We start from the raw sequence: 26732 nt of genomic DNA on the forward strand, positions 1-26732 counted from the left end.
TTCTTGCCTGGAAAATTTCATGGACAGAGGAACCTGGCGGGCTCGTCATGGGTCACAAAGAGTCGGACACAACTGAAGCGACTTAGCGTTCTGCACAGCAAGCAGAGGATAGAAAGGTTATAACAAAAACAGCTACACAGCACGACCCAGGGGAAAGTGCAGGACTGGCTGAAGAGGCTAGGCTGGGCACAAGCAACGTGCAGCCACGCTCCAGCCCTGGGCACTCTCTTCGCAGGGTCAGGCAGACAGGAGGCCGCTGCAGCAGCTCAGGAGTGGGTCTGAAGCCTGAGGCAGACTTAAGGTCGTGGGGCAGATCACAGACTGGCCTAGTGTCAGTGTAGAGAGAAGAGGTTTAATGTGACGTTGACAGCAATGCGCAGAATGGTACAGAGAGAGCTCCAAGTCTGCTTAGGAAGTGGCTTAAATTCCTGGACAGTAACAAGGATGGGGCAGAATATCCTGAAGAGCAGGAGTGGAGGAGAGTGGGAGGTGGCCCTGGAGAGCGGAAACTTCACCTCACCTCCCCAAACGGGGGCCACAGACCTCCCCATCACCTCCTGGGGTTTCCTTACCTTAAACAGTGGGTACAACCCGTTCATTAAAAGCCTAATAACTTGTTGCAAATTAAAAGCTGCTTGTACATGACAAACGTTCACCTAAATAAGTTTCAGTTTCTCAGTATAAAGAGAAATTCAATGTGTTTTTATTATTCAGTTTATTATTACCACTTAAATTTATTATTTAGGATTTCTTCAAAATCAAATTATATTCACATTAAAGAAGAATTCTAAAAATAAAAAATAAAGGGTTCTACTCCAGGGCAAGTTAAAATAATAATCACTCTTACAACACCTAAACGACACTCACCTAAAATATCCCTTGACCTTCAGTAACACATGACTTTCAGTCATGGGTAGGTGGGGGAGCAAAAGCTATCGATTTGTAGGTCATTTTTCTGTCTTGAGAGGCAGCACTCAGGAAACACTGGGATGACACCAGGAGGACAAGCAGATGTGAAAGTCAAACCCTCACTGAGCACTTCGTGAATCAGTCAGTTTGGCTCTTGGAAGCAACCCACTGGGAGCCCATTATAACCCTGTGTGTGTGTCCCCAGCTGCTAAGTCATGTCCAACCCTTTGCAACCCCACGGACTGCAGCCCGCCAGGCTCCTCTGTCCATGGGACTCTCCAGGCAGGAGCACCACAGTGGGTTGCCACTTCCTCCTGCAGGGGAACGAACCCACGTCTCCTGCATTGGCAGGCAGCTTCTTTACTCCTGAGCCACGTGGGAAGCCCCGTTATGACCCCATCTGAAGCCAGATCCCATCTGACAGTGCAGCCGGGCTGCAGCAGGCACAGCCACCCTCCAGCCCTGGCAGGTACCTTGGCATCTGCACGCACCAGTCTGACCCTGAGATGGGAGCTGTGCTCTTGTGTGACCAGTTACCACCACTCATCCTCTTACATTCGGCCTGTTCACCCAGGTGACCCCCGAAGGCATCTGCATTTGTGACACCTGAGCACTGAAGAACAAAAGGAAAAATTCTGCACGGTTTTGCCTAGACCGAGTTCACACATTTCAAGGGAAATGAACTTCACTTTCCTGTTGACTGTGACCCTAATGATAAATATCACAAGTTGCAAATTTCTCTCAAAGTTTAGGCACTGTCCCAAAGATGGTCTGTGTACAGAGCTAGCCTTTATTTTTTAAGTCCAGTTTAATCCTATGAGCCTTGATAAACTCTGGAAATAGTCATGTTCAATTGCAAAATTCATTAAATCTACCTTCCCAGTGCTGTATGTTATTATGGTGATACAGAAGTGACCCAGATGAAATATTTGCCCTTCCGAGTTCATAGTCTTGTAAAGCAAATGGAGAAACATGTAAAATAATAGAAATATGGAAAACTGCTTACCAAGACAACTTTTCCAAAGGAGACAGTGTCTGGGCTTAGCTTTAATGGGTGAGGAATTTTCCAATGAGACAGGGAGGGAACTTTGTCCCAGCAAATCCCAGAGGTTAAACACCTAGGATTTTACCAGGACTCACCATCCTTCCACAATGAGGAGGCACTTCTCCAGTGCCCCCCCATGTGGCTGGCATTGTACCAGGGCTTTGGAATAAAGTAGTGAAGAGATCAAATAGGGTCTCTGCTCAAAGAGCTCAGGTTCTGGGTGGAAGATGGGAGGTTGAAGAGGGAGGGGACATATGTATGTATCTATGGCTGATTCATGTGGATGTATGGCAGAAACCAATACAATATTATAAAGCAATTATCCTTCAATTAAAAAAAGAAAGAAAGAAGGGCTCACAACCAGTGAGTACCTGCTAGAGGAAAACAGGGTTACCGCAAAACTGCAAGAACATGCTGTTGGTGCTCTTCCAGGTGTCAGGATTCGGTCTCCCCGTGTCCCGTGGGGAACCAAAGCCAAATGCTGAGACCACTGTTTGCACCTGATTCAGCTCCCAACACCACTCTGCTACTCCTGGCTCGAGCAGAACGACCCAGACAGCTGAAACGCCATCACCACGGGTGAACAAGCGCACTTTGGGAGTCTATTTGAAGTTTTCCCTTCTTTTGGTAACAACTGCACTGTGTATTCGGGTGCAAGCTGAGCAGCAGAACCGCTAGGTGACAGCCACGTAAATCCCCCAGAACCTGACCTCACACAGCTGCGGGAATGAAGGAGGAGCCTTGGGAAGGTGGCTGTCTTCAGGTGTGATGTGGGCGTTCAGAATGCACACCGCAGACATTCGGGAAGAGAATATGGACCTGGGGTGGGGAAGACCGAGAACGAGCCTGAGCTGCAGCCCACGCAGACAGACAGGTGCCTCTGATCTCGGTGGTGAAGGTGACCTGCGGAAGCCAAGGCCTGTGTCCCAGAGCCCTGCACACACCTGGCCCAGGAGGAGGAGCTGATAGACTGCTGGGGAAGCGGAGCAGCTGCAGGGCCAGCACGTGCCTCAGGGGGAGCCTGCGGACAGGCCATGAAGCAGGCATGCAAACCAAGCCCAGTCCTCTGCCCGCAAGCCTCCCCCTGGACCCCCCCGTGGCCACTCTCACCAGAAAGGTACAGGGGCACGAGTCGCCCTGCCCAAGTCAACAGGTCGCAAAGCCACCATGTCCTGTGGCGACAATCGAAAGTTCCGTGCACGTAGAGAAAGATCCAGCAACCCCAGCTTAGCTTACCTGAATTCCCAGCAAGAGAGGTCTCAGTCAACAGTGGCCAGTCCTCCGGATCCGAGACGGTGTCTGCTTCTGCTTCTCTATTATCTGGTCAGTAGTAACAACCGTATCATAAACGGGAGAATCAAACCATTCAAGGACCAGAAACGTAAGCGCTCAGCCAAGGACAGCTGGGCCTCCGCCTCAACAGATCCCAGTTCATGTGGAAACAAGTTTCTCCAGCTTTCCTTGACCCAAGGCAAAGCCGAGGTTTTTTGTTTTGTTTTGTTTGTATCTTAATTAGCATACTCATTTTCTAAAAGCATCAGAATGCTGAACTGACACCTATTGTCCATATGTTCTAACCACTCTGACCTCCTTACACTTTCCTGTCACACACAGACACATTCACAGACACACACACACACACACACACACAACACACACCTTGCATTCCGTAGGCTCCTGGGAGAGGTCTCAACTACACTGGATTGGAGACCTGTATTAGTCAGGATTCTCCAGAGAAAGACAACCAATAGCACATAGATATAAATATCCTGATGTACAATTTATATGTGTATATAACATATAAACATATATATAACATGTACACATATAAATTGTATATAAAGAGAGAGAGGGAGATATCATTCAGCAATTGGCTCCCAAAATTGTGAGAGCTGGCCAGTGTGAAATCTGCAGGGCTGGCCATCAGACTGGAAACTCAGGCAGGGTTTCTAGGCTGTAATCTTGAAACAGAATCGCTTCTTTCAGCAACCTCAGTCTTGACTCTTAAAATCTTCAACTGATTAGGCGAGGCCCACCCACTTTATGGCAGGTAATCTGCTTTACTCAAAGTCTACTGATTTAAATGTTAATCATATCTTAAAAAAAGAAGCTATTAAATAAGTGCTCTGATACTCTTATAGCTTACAATATACTAAAACATAGCTCATTAAAAAATTCAAGGAAAATGACAAATTGGGATTATAAAGACTGTTTTAGGCATATTAAACTATAACTAAGCTGTATTATATAACAATTATATACTGTATAATCTGGCCTTCAGTGTACAGTCTTTAACTGCAGTTATCCAATCATGTTCTTTATAGATGGGCTTAGCTTATGTAGGTTTCATTTTTCTAAAATAAATCCAGTCAGCTGTATATACAACTCCACGCACCAGACTTTATTAGAGCATTTAGTAATTATCAAAAGATGAATATTTCTCCTCTGCTAAAGCTGGAAGTTTTGTTAAAGTTCCAGAGAAACCAGAATATCTGCCAAACAGAAGAATAACTATTTCAAAATACAACACTGTTTTCATCTGAGCTCTTTTCATCCCAAAGTAAGCTCTCCCTTAAAGAGACACGCTAAGTGGTATATACACACAGATGCTGAGGTTTCCCTTCTCCAAATACTTGAAGCTGCTTCTCAAAAATCAATTTTACTTTCAAAAATTAAAAAAAAAAAGGGCACCATCACTCCAAGTTGCTAAACATCCTGAACTTCTTATTTTCTGACCAAATTTAAATACAAAAGGTAAACCTTTGTGACCAAATGGACAAACGACCAACATATTTCAGTCTATCCCGACTTGGCAGGTCTCAGGAACTCCACTTGCTGTGAACGTGCACAGAGCACTAAGGCACAGCCTGTGTGGCCGGAGGCTGCTTTGTCTCCTCCCCGTGGCTCAGGCTGGTGGAAAGGGAACAGGAGAACAGCTGTTAGTGAAGCCTGAACCATCCCCCTCCTAGGCCCTAGAACTCAGGGAGCCAACGTGAATGTCACTCCCTGTCATCGGCTACCTCCCTAACTCAGATAATAACTTAGCTCCACTGGGAGCTAAGGTCACTGCACTGGGGGGAACTGCCCAGGGTCAAAATCACTCTCAAAAATCTCTTAAACGTGCTGCTTTCAAGACTCACATATCATCTCTCCACAGTCTAATGCATGATTTTTTTTTTCCTTTGGTGTTGGAGAAAAGACAGCTATTTCTTGGAGGGAGGGCCAGTTAAAGTGGCTGGTCTGACCTTTGGGAAAATGCCCATTGTTAATAAGCAGACTGAGTCCAGTTGGAGGTTCACAAAACAAGAGGTGGGTAGGGCCCATATTCTCCCATCCTAAAGTGAACACTAGGGCATGTGTTCATTGAGAAGAACAGACAGAATCACCTCTGAGATTTATTTCTCAATCTTCTCCTGCATTCAGCACATACAATTTAATTTGGGCATGACAGACATTGCTGGTTACCTACCCAACATCTATACTCCCCTTTCTCCTTATTAACAGAATCCCACTTTGCGGGAAGACAGTAACAAGCTCAGTTTAAATCTGTAGCCCCAGATTCCCTTGTAACTAACAAGCTTCATGTGATTCGGTTCCGGCCAATAATATGGAGACAAAAGTCTACTGATTCAGCTTCCATGAAAACTATTTCCCTAATTTTTTAAAAAGAAAAGAGAGTCTACTGGCACACATCTTTTACCAAATCCTTCACCATCTGCCTGCCCCTCCCTGCCTGGAGAGCAGATGTGCTTGAAGGTAGAGCTGCTGTTCTGTGACCATGAAACCCAAAGCCAAAGGAAAGATAACAGAGCTGGAAGTGAAAACAACCTGCGTCCCTAACTAGCACTCAAAGCTGCCGTACCAGCCTTGGATGGGTTTCCCCGATGACTCAGCCAGAGAAGAATCTGCCTGCAAGGCAGGAGACACAGGAGATACAGGTTTGATCCTTGGGTTGGAAAGATCCCCTGGAGAAGGAAACGGCAACCCACTCCAGTATTCTTGCCCTGGAGAATCCCATGGACAGAGGAGCTTAGCGGGCCATGGGGGTCTCAAAGAGTCAGACGTGACTGAGCTCAGCACCAGCCTTGGACAAAATCCCTCTGGGCTACTGCTCACAGGATTCAAACAAAACCTCTATTTGGTTCAGCTTCTGGAGTCTGATTTCTCTTATACATGACTGATCATAACACATACATTTAATTCGCATTAGATCCAATTCCCCACTAGGGCTGGAATTCTAATATACTTAGCCCAGATTAGGCTTTTATCCATATCCTCTTTTAGTACTATTTTGACTTGGAGATTTTGTTATTTTTGTTTTCCCCAAATAAAACTGTAATGTTTCCCTGATACTGAAAGTCATTCAAGATACAGTTACAAGGGTATTCACTAAGATTTGTTTGTGATAATTTAAAATAATCTGAATGCTCATCAACAGTAAATCAAATGTGAAAGTATAATAGACCCATAAACTAGAACAGCTACAGTTATTTTAAAAATTAGCAGATCCTTATTATTGACTTGGAAAGAAATCCTACTTCTGTTACTGAGAGAACAAAGGAAGAACAATGCACATAAAATTTAGTATGTCATTTATGTTACTTAAAATACACATACTGAAACTTATCAAGATGTTTGTATATATTCTTATGTAAACATAGAAACATAGCTGAGCACCGAGAAATTGATGCTTTTAAACTGTGGTGTTGGAGAAGACTCTTGAGAGTCCCTTGGACTGCAAGGAGATCCAACCAGTCCATCCTAAAGGAAATCAGTGCTGAATATTCATTGGAAGGACTGATGCTGAAGCTGAAACTCCAATACTTTGGCCACCTGATTTGAAGAACTGACTCACTGGAAAAGACCCTGATGCTGGGAAAGACTGAAGGCGGGAGGAGAAGGGGATGATAGAGGATGAGATGGTTGGATGGCATCACCAACTCGATGGATGTGAGTTTGAGCAAGCTCCAGGAGTTGGTGATGGACAGGAAGCCTGGTATGCTGCAGTCCATGGGGTCACAAAGAGTTGGACACGACTGAGCAACTGAACTGAAACAGAAAAAAAATCAAGAAGAATATATACTAAAGAGATAGTTCTTTCTGGATCATAAAAAAGAGGGAAGGTTAGGGAGAGAGGAAAATTCACTTACTTGATAAATGTTATGTTGTTTGAGTTTATTACACAAGAGTCATTTATGAAAGTGAAAGTGTTAGTAGCTCAGTTGTGTCCAACTCTTTGCGACCCTATGGACTGTAGCCCGTCAGACTGCTGCATGAATTCTTCAGGCAAAAGTACTGGAGTGGATTGCTGTTCCCTGCTCCAGGGGATCTTCCTGACCCAGGGATCAAACCCAGGTCTCCTGCAGTGCAGGGTGGACTCCTTACCATCTTAGCCACCAGGGAAGCCCAAAGTCATTTATATCTTGCACTACATCTAAAAAAATACAGAACAGCCTAAGTTAGAAAAGTCAAGTCACCTAAAATGTCACCACACAGAAATAACCATGGTTGACATTTTGATGAAAATCTCCTAGAATCCAGACCTCTCACTACATATGCATGCGCACACATCTTCTCACCCTCTGCAACACCACCCCCTCCTCGCACCATCCTCTCGCCCTCTTCTGCTGGCTTCCTCTCCCTTACCAAACTTCAGCTCCTTGGAGCATCCCGAGGATTCTGTCCTGGAACAACTTCTCTCTGTAACTGGTCCCTAAGTCAACTCATCCGGTCTCATTGTCAGACCCTCCACCATGAGTTTCAGTCTTGACTATCCGGTTACCCACTTGAGAGCTCCATTCAGATGCTGAAACCACAAATCTAATGTACACTCACACCCAGCCTTTAAGATCCAGCCACACCCCCTTCCTTCTCTCTCCATCAATAAAAGCAGAACTTTCCCAGTCTACACACACACACACCCCACTACCAGCAGTTCCCAAAGTGTGAGCCTTTGGGATGTCTAAGTTTTCAAAGATTCTGTGAGGTCAAAACTATTCTGGTAATACTGTGATGAAAACTAGCACAAAATTTGCTTCCTTCATTCCTACTCTCTCTACAAACATACAGTGGAGTTTTTCAGAGCCTACCTGATGTGTAGTGTCACGATGGATGGAATTCAGAAGCAGATATAGAGGCCCTTATTAAGGCAGACTGTGTGGATCACAACAAATTGTGGAAAATTCTTAAAGAGATGAGAAAACCAGACCACCTGACTTGCCTCCTGAGAAACTTGTACAGAGATCAAGAAGCAACAGTTAGAACTGGACATGGAACAACAGACTGGTTCCAAATAGGAAAAGGAGTACGTCAAGGCTGTATATCGTCACCCTGCTTATTTAACTTCTATGCAGAGTACATCATGAGAAATGCTGAGCTGAGGAAGCACAAGCTGGAATCAAGACTGCCGGGAGAAATATCAATAACCTCAGATAGGCAGATGACACCACCCTTATGGCAGAAAGTGAAGAAGAACTAAAGAGGCTCTTGATGAAAGCAAAAGAGGAGAGTGAAAAAGCTGGCTTAAAACTCAACATTCAGAAAACTAAGATCATGGCATCTGGTCCCATCACTCCATGGCAAATAGATGGGGAAACAATGGAAATAGTGAAATTATTTTCTTGGGCTCCAAAATCACTGCAGATGGTGACTGCAGTTATGAAATTAAAAGATGCTTGCTCCTTGGAAGAAAAGCTATGACCAACCTAGACAGCATATTAAAAAGCAGAGACATTACTTTGCCAACAAAGGTCCATCTAGTCAAAGCTATGGTTTTTCCAGTAGTCATGTATGGATGTGAAAGTTGGACTATAAAGAAAGCTGAGCGCCAAAGAATTGATGCTTTTGAACTGTGGTGTTGGAGAAGACTCTTGAGAGTCCCTTGGACTGCAAGGAGATCCAACCAGTCCATCCTAAAGGAGATCAGTCCTGGGTGTTCATTGGAAGGACTGATACTGAAGCCCAAGCTCCAATACTTTGGCCACCTGATGCGAAGAACTGACTCACTGGAAAAGGCCCTGATGCTGGGAAAGACTGAACAGAGGATGAGATGGTTGGATGGCATCACCGAGTTGATGGACATGAGTTTGAGTAAACTCTGAGGGTTGGTGACGCACAGGGAAGCCTGGTGTGCTGCAGTCTATGGGGTCGCAAAGAGTCGGATATGACTGAGCGATTGAACTGATTAAGCCAGACATTAGAGATCTGCAAAAGCACAAAACACTAATCTTCTCATAGTTCTTGTTTTGAAAAGTCTGGTTATTTTTCATAAAAATCTGTTATTTATATCAATAGGTAAACATTTATTACTGTTCTTTTAATTTTTTAAATCTACTTATTTTTAATTGAAGGAAAATTGCTTTACCATATTGTGCTGGTTTCTGCCATACATCAACAATTACTGTTCTTTTTAAAGGAACACATTTCAAAAACTGTCTCAGAATATTTCCTACATGACAATAAATATACTATTTTAAAATTAAAAAAAAACTCAGTCTCAATTTTTAACGTGGAACATATTCACAGACAGCTGACAAAGCCAAAGCTTTCTGGGGATCCTCAATAAATTTTAAAAGTGTTAAGAGATCTTAATTCCAACCAGCTTGAGAACCATTCTTAACAACCATGGGCATTTAGTGAAGAGATCTGAAATGGCTATCCACTATCATCATGCGTAATGAACAGTGCACGGAGTGGGATGTGTGTTTGGAAGAACTTTGGAAATCTAGAGGCTACACTGTCAATGTTATTTCTTGTATTAACTGAGAAAACAGTAGGATGGCTAATTCAAACGCTGACAGTTTTTGTTCTGGTTTGAAATACCTGATATGATCAGAATAATATCCTTTTTGAAACCACATGACAGATTTGTGTGACAAAAGCTGATTCTTATGTGATAGAGAAGGCTTTAGCTAGTGTAAATTTATATAGGGATTCCTTTTGATTCAAGAAAGAAAAAAAACACTAGAATTCCTCCCAGGGCACAAGCACCAGAGTAAAGGACTTCACTATCCATTTGCCCACTTCCTCCCCTCTAGAAAGAGGAAACGATTCCAAATGGACAGAAGCAGCAGCCTCAGAATGGACATGGGCTAACCACAGTGAGAGGAACACCCAACAAGATAAACCCACATGTTGTTTTAAAATGTATATATACATGTTTAAAACTGGACTCTCCTGGTGGTCCAGTGGTTAAGAATCCGCCTGCCAATGCAGGGGACGCAGGTTCGATCCCTGGTCCAGGAAGATTCCCACATACCTCGGGGGCACCTGAGTCCGTGCACCGCAACTCCTGAGCCTACACTCGACAACTACGGAAGCCCGCACGCCTAGAGCCCTGCTCTGCAATGAGAAAGCCGCTGCAATGAGAAGCCTGTGCCCTGCAACAAAGAGCAGCCTTCCCTCACCGCAACTAGAGAGACTTTGGTGCAGCAACAAAGACCCAGCGCAGCCAAAAATAAACCACGTAAATAAAATTGAAAAAAAAAAAAAGTCTACATATACTACGTATATAAGGTGTGTAGAATGTACTCTATCAAGTACACAGTTCAGTTTAACTGAAAATGAACTGTTCACTCAGGAACCTCGATATTTTTCTCAAAATCTGTTTTAATTTTTTAAAATCTTGCTTAAAAAAAAAACAATGTGTATCCAAAAAAAAAAAAAATGAAGTTTTCATGATCCTTTTTATGCTTTTCAAAATGTATATGTCTTGATGGGTATTGTAAGCCATACTCTATGCCCAGGGAGTCCCACAGAAGCAGCTGGTTAGAAAAGATGCAGCTAATTAGCTACCTAAGTAAGGTTTTACGGTTTTACTAACATCAACCACTCATGCTTTAGCTAAATACCTCCTACTTCAATGAAGATACTTCTAGGAAAGATACTTGTTAAAAAACAAACAAAATACCTCTGCAGCTGCAGTTCACAGAATGATTTCAGGTCAGCTGACTGCTTCCCCCAAAATTCCTAAAATTGAACAAGAGGTGGGTTGGTTGAAGTGGTTGACAGTTTTTCTACAGCAGAACACATCCTCTTAAGTCACAGAGAATGTTCCAAACAAAAAGAACTTACCAGAACATCGTCCTCAAGGCGTTGAAGAACCTCAAAATCCTTGTCAAGATTGCTCAGCTCTTGAAGAACAAAACTGTGAAACTGTTCCAGTTTATTCAGTCTGAGAAAAAATAAGAGCAACAAATTTCACCAGACAGCTGGATGTGACAAAGACATCTCTAATCTTATTGCAAAGATACTCCATATTTTTCTCTAGATGTTTCTTGTCTTAAGAATATACATCTCCTTTCTCTTCTTTCCCCTTGGAAATGTTCTTTTGAGGAATCACAATTCCATAAACTTGCGTTGAAACCCAACACTTACCTGCGATGATGTATCTGGTTTAAAAGTTCTATCAGGCAATCTGGTACTTCCTTTGCATTTTTTGAATAAAGTGGGCTCCTTCTGTACCTAATCTAAACCATAACAACAACAAAATGAGCACATCCGGGTTAAACAGAACTACATAAATTGGATGTAGTCTTCATATTAAAAAGATGTTGCCCGCACATAATATTCACAGCAAACATCACTAAAGCACTGTGCATTTCATATATTACCTCAGGTTTGATATCAATAAAGGACAATAAGCTAAAATAGGAAAACGTGTATTCATGCCACGGATACACATATTGAGTATCACAAACAAATTTCCATTATAAACCAGCTTACATTAGTATTGCAGAAAATAAGACTGGAGATCTTTCAAGTTAGTTCAATGAATATACGTTAGGGTGAGATCGTAAGTACTTTTCTCAAATGTGCTAACAAATAATTCCTTAGGGATTTATAAACAGTAGGGAAATGGACAGGACACAAATGGTTTCAAAGTCCTCTTGCAGACAAGGTTCTGTGACAGCCTGCATGTGTGGCGTCTCGAAGATTTGCCCTAGTCAGCTGACCACCCACACCCAGTCCACCTGCGTCTCCGTCCCAGACGCCTCTCTTATCCCCACAGTCCCCTGGTCCTCCCTTCCTTGTCTATCGCTGTGACCAAATCAATGCTTCCCGCTTGTCCAGTTTTCTGAGACTGCAATCAACAAAAACCAAAGCCTTTCCATACAGGTCCATCTGGTCCCATGAGAGCAAATGGACATGGAATAGCTGCCCTGGTTTAAGCTGGGGTTTTGTTTTTGGGTTTTTGGCGGAGAGCCACACTGTGCAGCATGTGGGATATTAGTTCCCCAACCAGGGATCGAACCCACACCCACTGCAGCGGAAGCTCTGATTCTTACCCACTGACCACCAGGGAAGTCCCCAGAATAGCTGTCTTATAAATACAAACCACAGTTCACAAAGACATTAAATTCAGCAACCACAGCTAGAACAATGTACCTCCCCAGAGACTCAGGCACACCTTCACACAGGAAGGACCACAGTGGTGTTAATGAATGTGAACCTGTTACTTCAAATGCATAACGAGCTAGCTTTTCATTTTTACTGGACCATTACCTCATAGTTTCTTTTCAGTTCTCTAGTGAAGTTTTCAAAAGCAGTGATCATCACAGAACCTTTTAAGTTCTCTGGCAGAACGTTTAAGGATGAAGTTGAAATGCCTTCTGCACAAGAAGAATAGAACATTAAGTAAAACTAACAAAGGGCTCAAAGTAGGTATGCTCAGCCTGCCTGCTGCCCAGAGCATGGGAAGTCCTTTAGAAACTCAGGCATGACCCAAAGAAGACCCGATGGCTTCTGTGGGTCACGGACTTCGTGACCCACAGAAGTCCATGGCTGCAGCAAGACTGACTCCAACCGTGACTGACCAGACCAGCTTGAGCCAAGAGTCCTCAGCTGATGCTTCATGCAGCTTCCCACCAAAACTCACTGTCTGGCAAGGGCTCATTTCAACAAACTTTCCCAGCACCTTGAATCAGAGCAACTGATCAGATCAGATCAGATAAGTCACTCAGTCGTGTCCGACTCTTTGCGACCCCATGAATCACAGCACGCCAGGCCTCCCTGTCCATCACCAACTCCCGGAGTTCACTCAGACTCACGTCCATCGAGTCAGTGATGCCATCCAGCCATCTCATCCTCTGTCATCCCCTTCTCCTCTTGCCCCCAATCCCTCCCAGCATCAGAGTCTTTTCCAATGAGTCAGCTCTTCCCATGAGGTGGCCAAAGTACTGGAGTTTCAGCTTTAGCATCATTCCTTCCAAAGAAATCCCAGGGCTGATCTCCTTCAGAATGGACTGGTTGGATCTCCTTGCAGTTCAAGGGACTCTCAAGAGTCTTCTCCAACACCGCAGTTCAAAAGCATCAATTCTTTGGCACTCAGCCTTCTTCACAGTCCAACTCTCACATCCATACATGACCACTGGAAAAACCATAGTCTTGACTAGACAAACCTTTATTGGCAAAGTAATGTCTCTGCTTTTGAATTTGCTATCTAGGTTGGTCATAACTTTCCTTCCAAGGAGTGTCTTTTAATTTCATGGCTGCAGTCACCATTTGCAGTGATTTTGGAACCCAGAAAAATAAAGTCTGACACTGTTTCCACTGTTTCCCCATCTATTTCCCATGAAGTGATGGGACCGGATGCCATGATCTTCATTTTCTGAATGTTGAGCCTTAAGCCAACTTTTTCACTCTCCACTTTCACTTTCATCAAGAGGCTTTTTAGTTCCTCTTCACTTTCTGCCATAAGGGTGGTGTCATCTGCATATCTGAGGTTATTGATATTTCTCCCGGCAGTCTTGATTCCAGCTTGTGTTTCTTCCAGTCCAGCATTTCTCATGATGTATTCTGCATATAAGTTAAATAAGCAGGATGACAATATACAGCCTTGACGTACTCCTTTTCCTATTTGGAACCAGTCTGTTGTTCCATGTCCAGTTCTAACTCTTGCTTCCTGACCTGCATATAGGTTTCTCAAGAGGCAAGTCAGGTGGTCTGGTATTCCCATCTCTTTCAGAATTTTCCACAGTTTATTGTGATCCACACAGTCAAAGGCTTTGGCATAGTCAATAAAGCAGAAATAGATGTTTTGCTGGAACTCTCTTGCTTTTTCCATGATCCAGCAGATGCTGGCAATTTAATCTCTGGTTCCTCTGCCTTTTCTAAAACCAGAGCAACTGACTGCACCTTAAATCAGAGTATGTCTAAGAAGCAGGCTGAGGTGTTGTTAGAGATCTCTAGGATAACGTAATGGGTAAGACATTCTAGGGACTGGCGTTTAACAGCTTCTGGGTACCAAGAGGCTTTACAAGGGCTCACGAAGGGTCTGGCACTGTGTGGACCAACTCATTTAATTCTCAGAAAATCCAAGTGAAGCCGGTACTGTTCATGTCACTTTTCACACAGATCACACAACTGGTGCGAGCTCACACTGACAGCTCCAGGATCAGAATGCAGGGCTGCCCGGCTCTCACCACCCACTTCGAGTACCTGGGGGCCTCCAAATTTGCCTTCTTAGAGCCTTTGGTCTCAAAGGATAGGCGTGTTGCTCATCCAGAAGGCCAACCCCATGTACGCAGACACTTCAGATCATTCTCCTTCATCTGTGGAGTGGATATTTCTAACACAAACATTTGGCTATACTAAAGCAGATACCTGTAAGTTTAAGAACACTTGGGGCCTGGAAATTGCCACAAAGACTTAAGAGGCAGAAATCAAAATGCCAGGAGGAGACAGTGCTTGCTCTTATCTACAGTTTGTGCAACGATTTACTTATGTCTGAAGACAAAGCACTTCGTTTTTTGGCTCCTGCAGCCACTATGATCTTAAAACTCTAGCTGCCTTGTAGTTCACATTGGGACTGTAAGTGCTCACACATCTGAAACATCTGGGTGCCCGGCGTTACCTGCCAACTCAGCTTCTTCTGCCACCGAGGAAAGGGCCCCTGGTTCACCACCGTCTTCCAGCCATGGCTGTTTCCACTTAGCACCGTGACGGTCAGCTCTGTCTGAAGGCAAGCGGAACACACTGATAATCACACACACACGTCTCCTTGTTCCCAGATTTATCTTGCTCTCTTTTCGCCAGTGAATATCTAGCCATGATGAGCGGCAAGTGAAACGTGTTCCTGCCTTGTTACAAATTGCTTATCATTTGGCACGTTGACTAAGGGCATGTCTCAAAGCACGAGGTGTGCTGTTGCCTGAAAGAGGACCCGAGCATCCTTCGATGAGCTCAGTGACATGCAGGAGCACTCTCCTTTCCAGGATACGGGCTGGCTCAAATGGAAAGCAGTAATGGTTGGCATCAACCAGGGCTCCTGGCTAAAGAGGCAAGGTAGCAAGGTTTCCAGGCCGCCTGGCCCTTGGAAGCTGATCGGATCAGCTCAAGGAGGGCGCCACCTGCTGGTGATGTGGAGCCTCAGCACCGGACTGAGGGCTGTCTCACAAAGGAGGGCCTCACCAGTGTGAGTGATCACATTCTCACTCGGAACCTGAAAGAGCTCACAACCAGCTTCTCTTTTTTTAAAAAAGTGAAAAGCATAAGCAATACTCTCAACCTGGAGAGGTGCAACTATCTCTTTTCACTGCTCTAAGATTCAGGTGTGTTCCTTTATTTGAAAAGTATCAGTTCAGTTCAGTCGCTCAGTCGGGTCTGACTCTTTGCGACCCCATGAATTACAGCACACCAGGCCTCCCTGTCCATCATCAGCTCCCGGAGCTTGCTCAAACGCATGTCCATCGAGTCAGATGGGTATTTGCTAGGGAGTCTGGAAAAGACTCTCATGCTGGGAGGGATTGGGGGCAGGAGGAGAAGGGGACGACAGAGGATGAGATGGTTGGATGGCATCACTGACTCGATGGACATGAGTTTGAGTGAACTCCAGGAGATGGTGATGGACAGGGAGGCCTGGTATGCTGTGATTCATGGGGTCGCAAAGAGTCGGACAGAACTGAGCGACTGAACTAAACTGCACTGCACTGTTTCAAGGCTAAATGATTTTTTAAATCCAGGGAAGAATCCAGACACAGCCCAGTCCTCTTCCAGCCTCTAAACAAATGGCACTCAGGCTTAAATCTCACATGGTGCCTACACCCCGGTCAAGACCCAAAGAAACCACTTAGAAAGAATTCTAGCTAGCCCCAGTTAGGCACCCATGAACAACTACTATGTTTCTTTACATTTCTCTCCTTTCTGCCTCTTTTGCCTCTTCTGGTTTCCCCCCCCTCCCCGCCCCCCCGACATTTGTAGCAATAGCTCAAAGCATGGCCTTGAATGTTCATGCCCCACCTGTGGAAAAACAAAGCATCTACTGGCATCGACAATATAATAGCTACCTCCAATGGAGAGAGGAATCCAGGAACCCTGTATAAACAATGTGATGGTTCCCTGAACAAGCTGCTTGGAATTTGTGAACCTACTATATGGGGATCATCCCAGAGGGCCCACTTCAGCGACATGGAAATAATCTGGCACAGAAAACCCTTTGGAAGGGGCAATCCTGTAAATTACTTTACCTGAAATAGAGGAGCGGCTCTCCAGAGAGAACAAGTTCCTCTAGGGAAACCAGCGCACTCCTTAAAGCATGCAGGTCCTAAGTGATGCAGCTGACTCAGCTTTGTTTCCATGGCAACTGCATGCCTCTTTGAACCAGGACCTTTGGACATTCTCATAAAGGGGCTAAAACTATGTACATGCAGCACTTAAAAAACGAACACAGTCAGTAAACACACCGTGGCCGAAACTAAGGTGATCTCGAATGAATGCTGGTTCTCTTGGTGGCTGCTAAAGGAGTGTCCACTTGCTTTCGGACACAGGTGTCTTCATCGCTGTGAAAGCTGAGGGCTTTTGCAATCTGAGGAGCTTCTGAACTTATTTTAGGCACAGGTTGTATGTAGTGAATAATCTGGTGTCCATATTGCATTTACTCTCTCATATTTCCGATGAAAACAGTTTTTAGTGCATGGATACCCAAGTTCTCCCAAGTTGAGGCATTAAAAGAAAATCTTACTCTGAAGTGACACCGTGTGGCTATAAATGATAAAGGTCAAGAGCCTTCACTACAAGAAAAGTCTTTTTTTATCGAAATACCCTTCCTATGGAGGTACTTTCCTAATGCCAGTTCCTCTGTTTATTCTACCAATGTGTACTATGCTAAGAATCTGAAAGTTAAAGACAATCTTTACTGTTGAATTTATCAGCCTGATGGAGACCACTGAAAATATTTTGTCTGGACTAATGCATTTCGATTGCCAATGCAGGAGACTCAAGAGCTGCGGGTTTGATTTCTGGGTTGGGAAGATCCCCTGGAGGAGGGCATGACAACCCACTGCAGTGTTCTTGCCTGGAGAATCCCATGGACAGAGGAACCTGGTGGGCTACAGTTCATGGGGTCGCAGAGTCAGACACGACTGAGAGCATGCACACAAACCAACTAATAATAAATACTGATTTCTGAGTATGTATGGATAATTATTCAAACACAGAATTCTGCAGAGGTTCGTCACTACACGACAGCATGTTCTAAGTTTCTTATTCACTTTCTAAGTTTCTTATTCTTCTTTCTAAGTTTCTTATTCTTCTTTCTAAGTTTCATATTCTTCTTTCTAAGTTTCTTATTCTTCTTTCTAACTTTCTTATTCTTCTAAGTGGTGTTGTTGCTGTTTAGTCATTAAGTCACGTGTGACTCTTTGCGACCTCAAGGACTGTAGCCTGTCAGGCTCCTCCATCCATGGGATTTTCCAGGTAAGAATACTGGAGTGGGTTGCTATTTGCTTCTCCAGGGGATCTTCCTGACTCAGAGATCAAACTCGGGTCTCCTGCATTACAGGCAGTTTCTTCACTACTGAGCCACCTGGGAAGCCCCTTTCAAAGAAGGTACACGATGAGGGCAAAATGCAAAATCATGAGTAATCAGTCATCCTGTCTGCTCACAGCTCTGGGAGCCCAGCACATCCAAAATTCCAGAGAAAACATTAAAACAACAGCCCATGAGCAAAAGAGCCAAACAGGAGATACCAAGGGAACATTTCATGCAAAGATGGGCTCGATAAAGGACAGAAATGGTATGGACCTAACAGAAGCAGAAGAAATTAAGAAGAGGTGGCAGGAATACACAGAAGAACTGTACAAAAAAGAGCTTCACGACCCAGATAATCATGATGGTGATCACTCACCTAGAGCCAGACATCCTGGAATGTGAAGTCAAGTGGGCCTTAGAAAGCATCACTACGAACAAAGCTAGTGGAGGTGATGGGATTCCAGTTGAGCTATTTCAAATCCTGAAAGATGATGCTGTGAAAGTGCTGCACTCAAAATGCCAGCAAATTTGGAAAACAGCAGTGGCCACAGGACTGGAAAAGATCAGTTTTCATTCCAATCCCAAAGAAAGGCAATGCCAAAGAATGTTCAAATTACCTCACAATTGCACTCATCTCACATGCTAGTAACGTAATGCTCAAAATTCTCCAAGCAAGGCTTCAGCAATATGTGAACCGTGAACTTCCAGATGTTCAAGCTGGATTTAGAAAAGGCAGAGGAACCAGAGATCAAATTGCCAACATCCGCTGGATCATGGAAAAAGCAAGGAGTTCCAGAAAAACATCTATGTCTGCTTTATTAACTATGCCAAAGCCTTTGACTGTGTGGATCACAATAAACTGTGGAAAATTCTGAAAGAGATGGGAATACCAGACCACCTGACCTGCCTCTTGAGAAACCTATATGCAGGTCAGGAAGCAAGAGTTAGAACTGGACATGGAACAACAGACTGGTTCCAAATAGGAAAAGGAGTACGTCAAGGCTGTATATTGTCACCCTGCTTATTTAACTTATATGCAGAATACATCATGAGAAACGCTGGGCTGGAGGAAGCACAAGCTGGAATCAAGACTGCCGGGAGAAATATCAATAACCTCAGATATGCAGATTAACACCACCCTTATGGCAGAAAGTGAAGAGGAACTAAAAAGCCTCTTGATGAAAGTGAAAGAGGAGAGTGAAAAAGTTGGCTTAAGGCTCAAAATTCAGAAAATGAAGATCATGGCACCTGGTCCCATCACTTCATGGCAATAGATGGGGAAACAGTGGAAACAGTGTCAGACTTTATTTTTTGGGCTCCAAAATCACTGCAGATGGTGACTGCAGCCGTGAAATTAAAAGATGCTTACTCCCTGGAAGGAAAGTTATGACCAACCTAGATAGCAAATTCAAAAGCAGAGACATTACTTTGCCAACAAAGGTCCATCTAGTCAAGGCTATGGTTTATCCAGTGGTCATGTATGGATGTGAGAGTTGGACTGTGAAGAAAGCTGAGTGCCGAAGAATTGATGCTTTTGAACTGTGGTGTTGGAGAAGACTCTTGAGAGTCCCTTGGACTGCAAGGAGATCCAACCAGTCCATTCTGAAGGAGATCAGCCCTGGGATTTCTTTGGAAGGAATGATGCTAAAGCTGAAACTCCAGTACTTTGGCCACCTCATGGGAAGAGTTGACTCATTGGAAAAGACTCTGATGCTGGGAGGGATTGGGGGCAGGAGGAGAAGGGGATGACAGAGGGTGAGATGGCTGGATGGCATCACCGACTTGATGGACGTGAGTTTGAGTGAACTCCAGGAGTTGGTGATGGACAGGGAGGCCTGGCGTGCTGCGATTCACGGGGTCGCAAGGAGTCGGACACGACTGAGCGACTGAACTGAACTTCCCCAAAGGACACCGTTTTTTGAAAATCACCTGACAAAGGGGCTTTGTGGAAGTCTGAGCATCCAGTGTGAAGACCTGACACATTGTTGGACAAGGAAAAATATCCAACTGGACGCATCCAAGAGGATAACAAGGACCATCACTTGAGCCACATCAGCGCGTGCTCAGGGCAGCCCAGCTCAGCACCGAGAGAAACCCTCTGAGTTCAAGCTTTCTCCCTCGGGGGAAGGCGAGAGCATCTGGGTGAGTGCTCAGTTACCCCAGGCGAAGAAGACAATTTCTTTCTTGCTCCAGCCAGAATCCTGAGGTACACTACATGGCCTGGGGTGAGGAAGGGCTTGGAGAACAGCATCCAGGGTTCTCAGGGAGCATCGAAGGGACGCAGATCCTGCTACCTGCCTCAGGTGCCCCATAAGGAGGCCTTCAGGGACCCCATAAGGAGGCTTTCTCAAGAGCTGCTGGGCACGCATGACCTACGGGATAACCCTGCAGCTGGTCCACAGACACCACACACAATCTGGACGGCTCGCCCATGCACAAGCCCACCCTGGGGCTGGCTCATTTTGCACACTCCCAAGAGCACGCCAGGATTCCTGCCTGGGAAATCCCACAGGACAGAGGAGCCTGGTGAGCTACAGTCCACGGGGTCGCAAAGAGTCAGACACAACTGAGCGATTAAGCAACAACAAAGCTCACTGACTGTGAGCATTCATAAGACGCCAGGCCTATTCAGCAGGAAGCACTGAGCATGAGCACCCCCCAGCCCCAGGGGAAGCGACCGGAGGCTGCCAGCACCCGGCCTGGCTGTGCAGGTTGCAGAGAAAACGCAGTCTGCAGAGGTTCCCTGGAGAAAGAAAAGCGTGGAGCAGGAACATCCCTAGAAAAGGCCTGGGAAGGCTTCAGGATCCCTAGGAGACAAAACGCATTTCTCTCTTGAAGCCAATCAGTATAGACTAAATATGAAGACAGCAACACAAAACTTCAAGGAACATGAAACTCAAGGAAACGCGACCCGTCCAAAAAACACAACAATTATACAGTATGCTGGCCTGGAGAATTCCATGGCGTGTATAGTCCATGGGGTCACAAAGAGTCAGATGTGACTGTGCAACTTTAAAAAAAAAAAAAAATACAGCAACTGACCTCCACAAAAAAAAAAAAAATGGAGCTCTGCAATTTGCCTAAAAAAGAATGCAAAACAGCTGCTCTAAGGAAGCTCGGTTAGCTATAGGAGCACTCAAAGGTACAAACTTCCGGTGACAAAACAAGTTAAGTCCTGGGAATGAAATATACAGGCAGCGCAGTGATTACAGTTAAGACTTTATTGGAAAGTTTCTGAGAAAGTAGACCTTAAAGGTTCTCATCACAAGAAAAAGACTCACTATCTGTGGGGACAGATGTTAACAACATTCATTGTGATCATTTTACAACATGCATGAATAGCAAATGATTATGTCGTGCACTTGAAATTAACATGCTACCTGTCAATGATAACCCAATTTTTTAAAAAAGGAAACAATCGATACTTTTCTGGAGCCCCAGAAGGAGAAAAAAGGGAAAAGGAGCAGAAAGCTACTTAAGAAAATAATGGCAGGCTTCTCGGGTGGCTCAGTTGGTAAAGAGTCTGTCTGCCAATGCAGGAGACGTGGGTTCGATCCCTGGTCTGGGAAGATTCTACATGCCGCACAGCAACCAAGCCCATGCGCTACAACTACTGAGCCTGTGCTCTAGAGCCTGGGGACCACAAGTATTAGCCCACGTGCAGCAACCATGAAAGCCTGTGCATCACAGCAAGAGAAGCCACCACAGTAAGAAGCCAATGTGCTGCAACAGAGAGTAACCCCTGCTCACCGCAAGTACGGAAAAGCCCAGGCAGCAGCGAAGACCCAGGTACAGCCAAAAACAATAAATAAAATTTAAGAAAATAACAATGGCTGAGAACTTCCAAAATCTGGGGAGAAATTTGGACATCCCAGTTCAGGAAGCTCATAAACTCCCAAAAGATTCCCTCACAAAGATCTTCTATAAGACACACTATAATAAAACTGTCTAAAATCACACACATCCACAGAATTTCAAAAGCAGTGGAAAACAATTCCTCATGGTTCAGTTCCTAAGTTGTGTGTAACTCTTTGTGACCCCCTGTAGCCCACCAGGCTCCTCTGTCCATGGGATTCTCCAGGCAAGTATACTGGAGTGAGTTGCCATTTCCTTCTTCAGGGGATCTTCCCCGCCCAGGGATCGAACCTGGCTCTCCTGCATTGCAGGTGGATTCTTTACCAACTGAGCTACCAGGGGAGCCCTGTCCACTTGCATAGAATACCCTTTTCCATTCTTTTACTTAGAGCCTTTGTGCATCCTTAAAGCTGAGCTGAGTCTCTGTAGACAGCATATAGCTGGGTCTTGTTATTTTTATCCATGAAGCCACTCTCCATCGTTTGATTGGACAGTTTAATCTACTTACACTTAGAGTAGTCATTGATTTTTAAGGACTTACTAACGCCTTTGTATTACTCGCTTTCTGGCTCTTTTGTAGTCCCTTTCTTGCTGTTTGCTTTTGCGGTCCATTTTCTATAGCGGTATGTTTTGATTTCCTTTTCTTTATCTTTTATGTATCTACTATAGATTATCAGAAAAATGGACTTTAGGTTTAAAAATGTAACGAGAAAAGAGGGCCATTACACAATGACAAATGGATCAATTCATAAAAAGAAGGTAACACACTGTAAATATATGTGCACCCAGTATCGCGGCACCCATGTTATGCAAACGTGAACAGATTGGAAGGGAGAAAGCAGCAATGCTACAATAGAGCAGGATTTCAGTACCACCCCGGGGCGCAGAGAGGAGGTGGGCTGGGTGACGGGACCCGGATCCCAGGCCACGCGCTTCCTGACACAGACCTTCCTGTTTCGCGAGAGAAACCCCTGCTCCTCCCGTGCCGGCTTACCACTCGGGGCAGGGCAGCAGACGGCACTGCCCTCTCCAAGGTCTGGCAACTGTCGCTCTGTATAGTGATTATATCTGCCTCAGTTTGAATAACAGCCCTGTCAGCCAAAATCAGATTAATTTTGCTTAATTCTGCAAAATAAAAAAGTTTAGAATTCTCTCACCTCTGTCCTCCACGTTCTGCAGTTTATGTTTGAAAGTAGTACTTTTCATCAATGACTCTGGGGCCACAGTCTTAAAAAAAAAAGAGGTGGTCAGAAATACATGCATTTATGTCAAAATAAGCAATACGCAGTATTACATCATCCCTCAAGAAGGAATAAGCCAGTACATTAAGTATAATATCAATTCTGGAAAACAGATAAATAACCAACAATTAAATAGTACCTTCGATTCATTTTCTTCAACATCTGAGTGCTCCAGCGAAGAGAGATCGCTCAGCGGGCTGGGGCTGTGAAGTTCTGAGTATTGGAAGAATAAATAGTTATAAGAGAATAAACATGCTAAGAAGCAAATGAGGAAATGACATTTCACTATCAATCTATAAATTAAATTTCAACATACCCTGCCCCCTGTAAGGGATACAGTTATTAAAAAAAAAAAAAGAAAAAAACTCAAACCAAAAAACATTTTGTATCTTTCAAAGTATACATGGGTATAAGGTTTACAAGTTTGCGGATAAAATGAATAGCCAGTTACCTCCACTAGGTCAGCATCTTTCGTGGCTGCCCATGTGGCCCCAAATACATGGCGAGAGCTCTATCATCTCACCGCGGTAGTTCTCTTGCCTCTCTCAGATCTGTTCCTTTGTTCCCCTCACTCTCTAATGCTGTGTTTCCCTCTCTGTTATTTTTCTTTCCCCACTTCTTTTCTTCCAGTGGCAGCCAAATTAAGAGGCTGGCACTCGTGCCTGCTAAGTGCCTGCCAATGTGCTAAGTTGTAGAATGATAAAGGTGAAGAAACAATATCCTGACTCTCACCAATTTAAAAGATGTGAATTGTTTCAATAAAATACAGTGGGGGCTGAGATAAACCTTATAAGTCAAGGGTTAGCACACCCTGACCCCTCAGGTCAAATCCCATCTGTCACTTGGTTTTATAAATAAAGTTTTATGGAAACACAGATACAGCCATTAGTTTACATCTTGTCTGCGACTGATTTGGGACTATGAACACAGAGTTGAATAGTTGCAACAGAAACTCTAGGGGCCAAAAAAGCAAAAAATAAATACTACCTGTTCCTCTACAGAAAAAGTTTACCAAACCCTGCAATCAACCACCATTTGCATTTGTTGCTATTTTAAAAGCAGATGAACACCAGCAATTCTTACACACAAGGTGATCTCAAATGTTAAACGGAATTAAAACACAAAGTCCTCTGTCTTTTGTTAATCAGGACAAGAAAGAGAAGATTAATCAATCATACCTTCACACTTTCTTCAACAGATATCAAGAGAAACATATTTTGCTTTTTTAAACTACCATTTTCAAAATATATTTTTTTCTATGTAAATCAACAGAAAATCATATACCTGTTTTCTGGGCAGAATCTTCAGGAGTTAAAAAGGCAGAACTACTTTGAAATTCGGTTCCAGAAATTTTGGGAGGTGTGACATTATTTTGCCTGGAGGAATCTTTCCGTAAGGGTGTTAGAATTTTAACCTAAAACATAGTACTTTTTACAAAGTGCTAACAGTCACAATCACTCAAAGCAAGTTATCAAAACATTCCAAGACACTTCCAATATCCTTTTTAAAAATGTTTAAGAATTGGACATGATCCATTTGAAAAAAGAAACAGTAAGACCATAAGATCCCAGGGCTAGAAGCACATTAGGTCATGAATCAATAAACTAACTCAAAGCTGACTCTAAGTTCTCAAAGTGTGGTCCCAGACCACAGCCTCAGCAGCACCTGAGAACCTGATGGAAATGCATATTCTTAAGCCCCACTGACAACACACTCAATCAAAACTCTGGGGACAGGACGCAGCGATCTGCATTTCTGGTGACCATTCTGGTCATTCTGATGATCACCAAAGTCTGAGAACCACTGCTCTAAGCCAGGAGTCAACAAACTACAGCTCTCCAGCTCAATGGGAATGAAGTTTTTGTAAATAAAGTTTAATTGGAACACAACACATCCGTGCACTTGGGTATTGCACGTGTGGGTGCCTGCATGCTACAATGGCAGAGTTGAACAGTTGCATAGAAACCACCCGCCCCATACTGCTTGACCCTCCACAGAAAAGGTTTGCCAACCCCTGCTTTAAGTTCTTTTCTTAAACTCCAGCACAGAGACGTCAGTGTCAGCTACCAATGTCTCTATAAAGACAGCAATGCCCTCGCTGAGAATCACCACAGACTTCCTGGCAGCTGCATATCTTAAATCTGTGGATTCTTAAAGCTTTGAGGTTTTTTGGTACCTAATTTTTTTAAAGCTGTATATTGTTAAAAACTGTTCTTTGTGCCTATTTCTTTTTTTTTTTTTTTAAGATTTTTTGATGTGGACTATTTTTTTAAGTCCTTATTGAATTTGTTACATATTGCTTCTGTTTTATGTTTTGGTTTTTTGGCTCAGAAACATATGGGATCCTAGCTCCTCAACCAGGGATCCGACCTGCACGCGTTGCCCTGGAGCCAAGTCTTAAGCACTGCATCACCAGGGAAGCCCTTCTGTGGTCTATTTCTAACCGATAACTCCTTATCTCAGGTTGAACTCCTCAACAAATATGTAGGTACTTGCTCTGGCTTATAGTTTGAGCTATAAACACTCCCTGTCATTGCAGAACATAAGAGACCCCTGGGCAGATGGAAGAAGGCTGGTAGGGGGAGGGCAGTAACAAGCTATGATTAGAGCGCTGTGCTGTGCCAAGTCGCTACGGTCGTGTCCGACTCTATGTGACCCCAGGGACTGCAGCCCTCCAGGCTCCTCTGTCCATGGGATTTCCCAGGCAAGAATACTGGAGTGGGTCACCATTTCCTTCTCCAGGGGATCTTCCCAATCCAGGGGTCAAACTCACGGCTCCTGCATTGGCGGGCGGGTTCTTTACCACTAGCGCCACGGCCAGATCCCATTAGGGCACTAAACACATTATATTTTCGTACAGGTGAGCAGGGTGCTGTTGATGTCCTCAGAATCCCAGCACTGCTGTAGAAAATCCTTAAACACTTCACACTATATTCTTTAGTGTGTCTGTGTTTTCATGTGTATATGCACATTTATACAGAAGTGTATGTATTCTATATATATGTACAAATTATATATAATATACATATTATATACACGTGATTATATATCACATTATATATCATATATAAAATATATTTCATATATACATGATTATATGTTATATGGCAACCCACTCCAGTGTTCTTGCCTGGAGAATCCCAGGGATGGGGGAGCCTGGTGGGCTGCCGTCTATGGGGTTGCGCAGAGTCGGACACGACTGAAGCGACTTAGCAGCAGCAGCAGTGAAAGTGAAAAGTGAAACTAGAAAATTCTTGAACACTTTGCACTAATTCTACAGTGTGTGTGTTTTTGTGTCTGCAATATACACACACACACATAAAATGTTACATATATACAAGATTATATATTATGTGTATATATGTATATGTTTTATATATGTATATAATGTGATATATAATCATATAGTATATGATATACATTTATATACATGATATATTATATAAAATATAATCATATACACACATACAAGGACAAAAGCCAACTACTAAGAGAGGTAATTCCGCTAAAAACATGGTAAATTAATCTTGGAATTGGTCTGGAGGACACTCATGTCCATGTTCTTAACTGCTTTCCTATAAAACAAGTATAACTGAAGGGATTTAAGAAACCTTCAGGGTTTATTCAATATTTATGTAAGCCTGAAGGTATTTCAACCTCTGGCAACATAAAGATTTAAATAATTAAAATCTATGTGAATAACATGTCCACAAACTGAAAACTAAGAGAAAAATTAAATCAAGAAGTTTATTTTAAAATACAAATTCAAAAGAGCACATATTTGTAGGAAATCAGAATAGCCCAGATTTCAAGCATTCTTTGTAATAAACATCTTTCAATAAATTTTCAACCAAAAAAAAAAAAAAGATACTAAATCTTTGCCCAAGATTCATACTAAATGTGTGGAACTCCTTGAAGTTTCTACTGAAAGTGG

General features: G+C 43.7%; 1 protein-coding gene across 1 annotated transcript in view; it reads right to left on the bottom strand.

Moving 5' to 3' along the window:
* Positions 1 to 2657: 2657 nt before the first annotated feature.
* Positions 2658 to 26732, bottom strand: part of SYCP2L (synaptonemal complex protein 2 like) — a 65668-nt gene continuing 41593 nt past the window's right edge. The window contains exons 25-33 of the mRNA XM_059880483.1: positions 24083 to 24212; positions 22938 to 23011; positions 22715 to 22784; positions 14808 to 14909; positions 12458 to 12564; positions 11330 to 11421; positions 11027 to 11126; positions 10863 to 10921; positions 2658 to 4864 (exon numbers count right to left, since the gene is read on the bottom strand). Coding sequence (XP_059736466.1) covers positions 4810 to 4864; positions 10863 to 10921; positions 11027 to 11126; positions 11330 to 11421; positions 12458 to 12564; positions 14808 to 14909; positions 22715 to 22784; positions 22938 to 23011; positions 24083 to 24212 — 789 coding nt within the window. The 3' untranslated portion in view covers positions 2658 to 4809. The remainder of the gene's footprint in view (positions 4865 to 10862; positions 10922 to 11026; positions 11127 to 11329; positions 11422 to 12457; positions 12565 to 14807; positions 14910 to 22714; positions 22785 to 22937; positions 23012 to 24082; positions 24213 to 26732) is intronic.

Source organism: Bos taurus, chromosome 23 (assembly GCF_002263795.3).
Source record: "Bos taurus isolate L1 Dominette 01449 registration number 42190680 breed Hereford chromosome 23, ARS-UCD2.0, whole genome shotgun sequence".
In the NCBI taxonomy this organism is placed as follows: Eukaryota; Metazoa; Chordata; class Mammalia; order Artiodactyla; family Bovidae; genus Bos; species Bos taurus.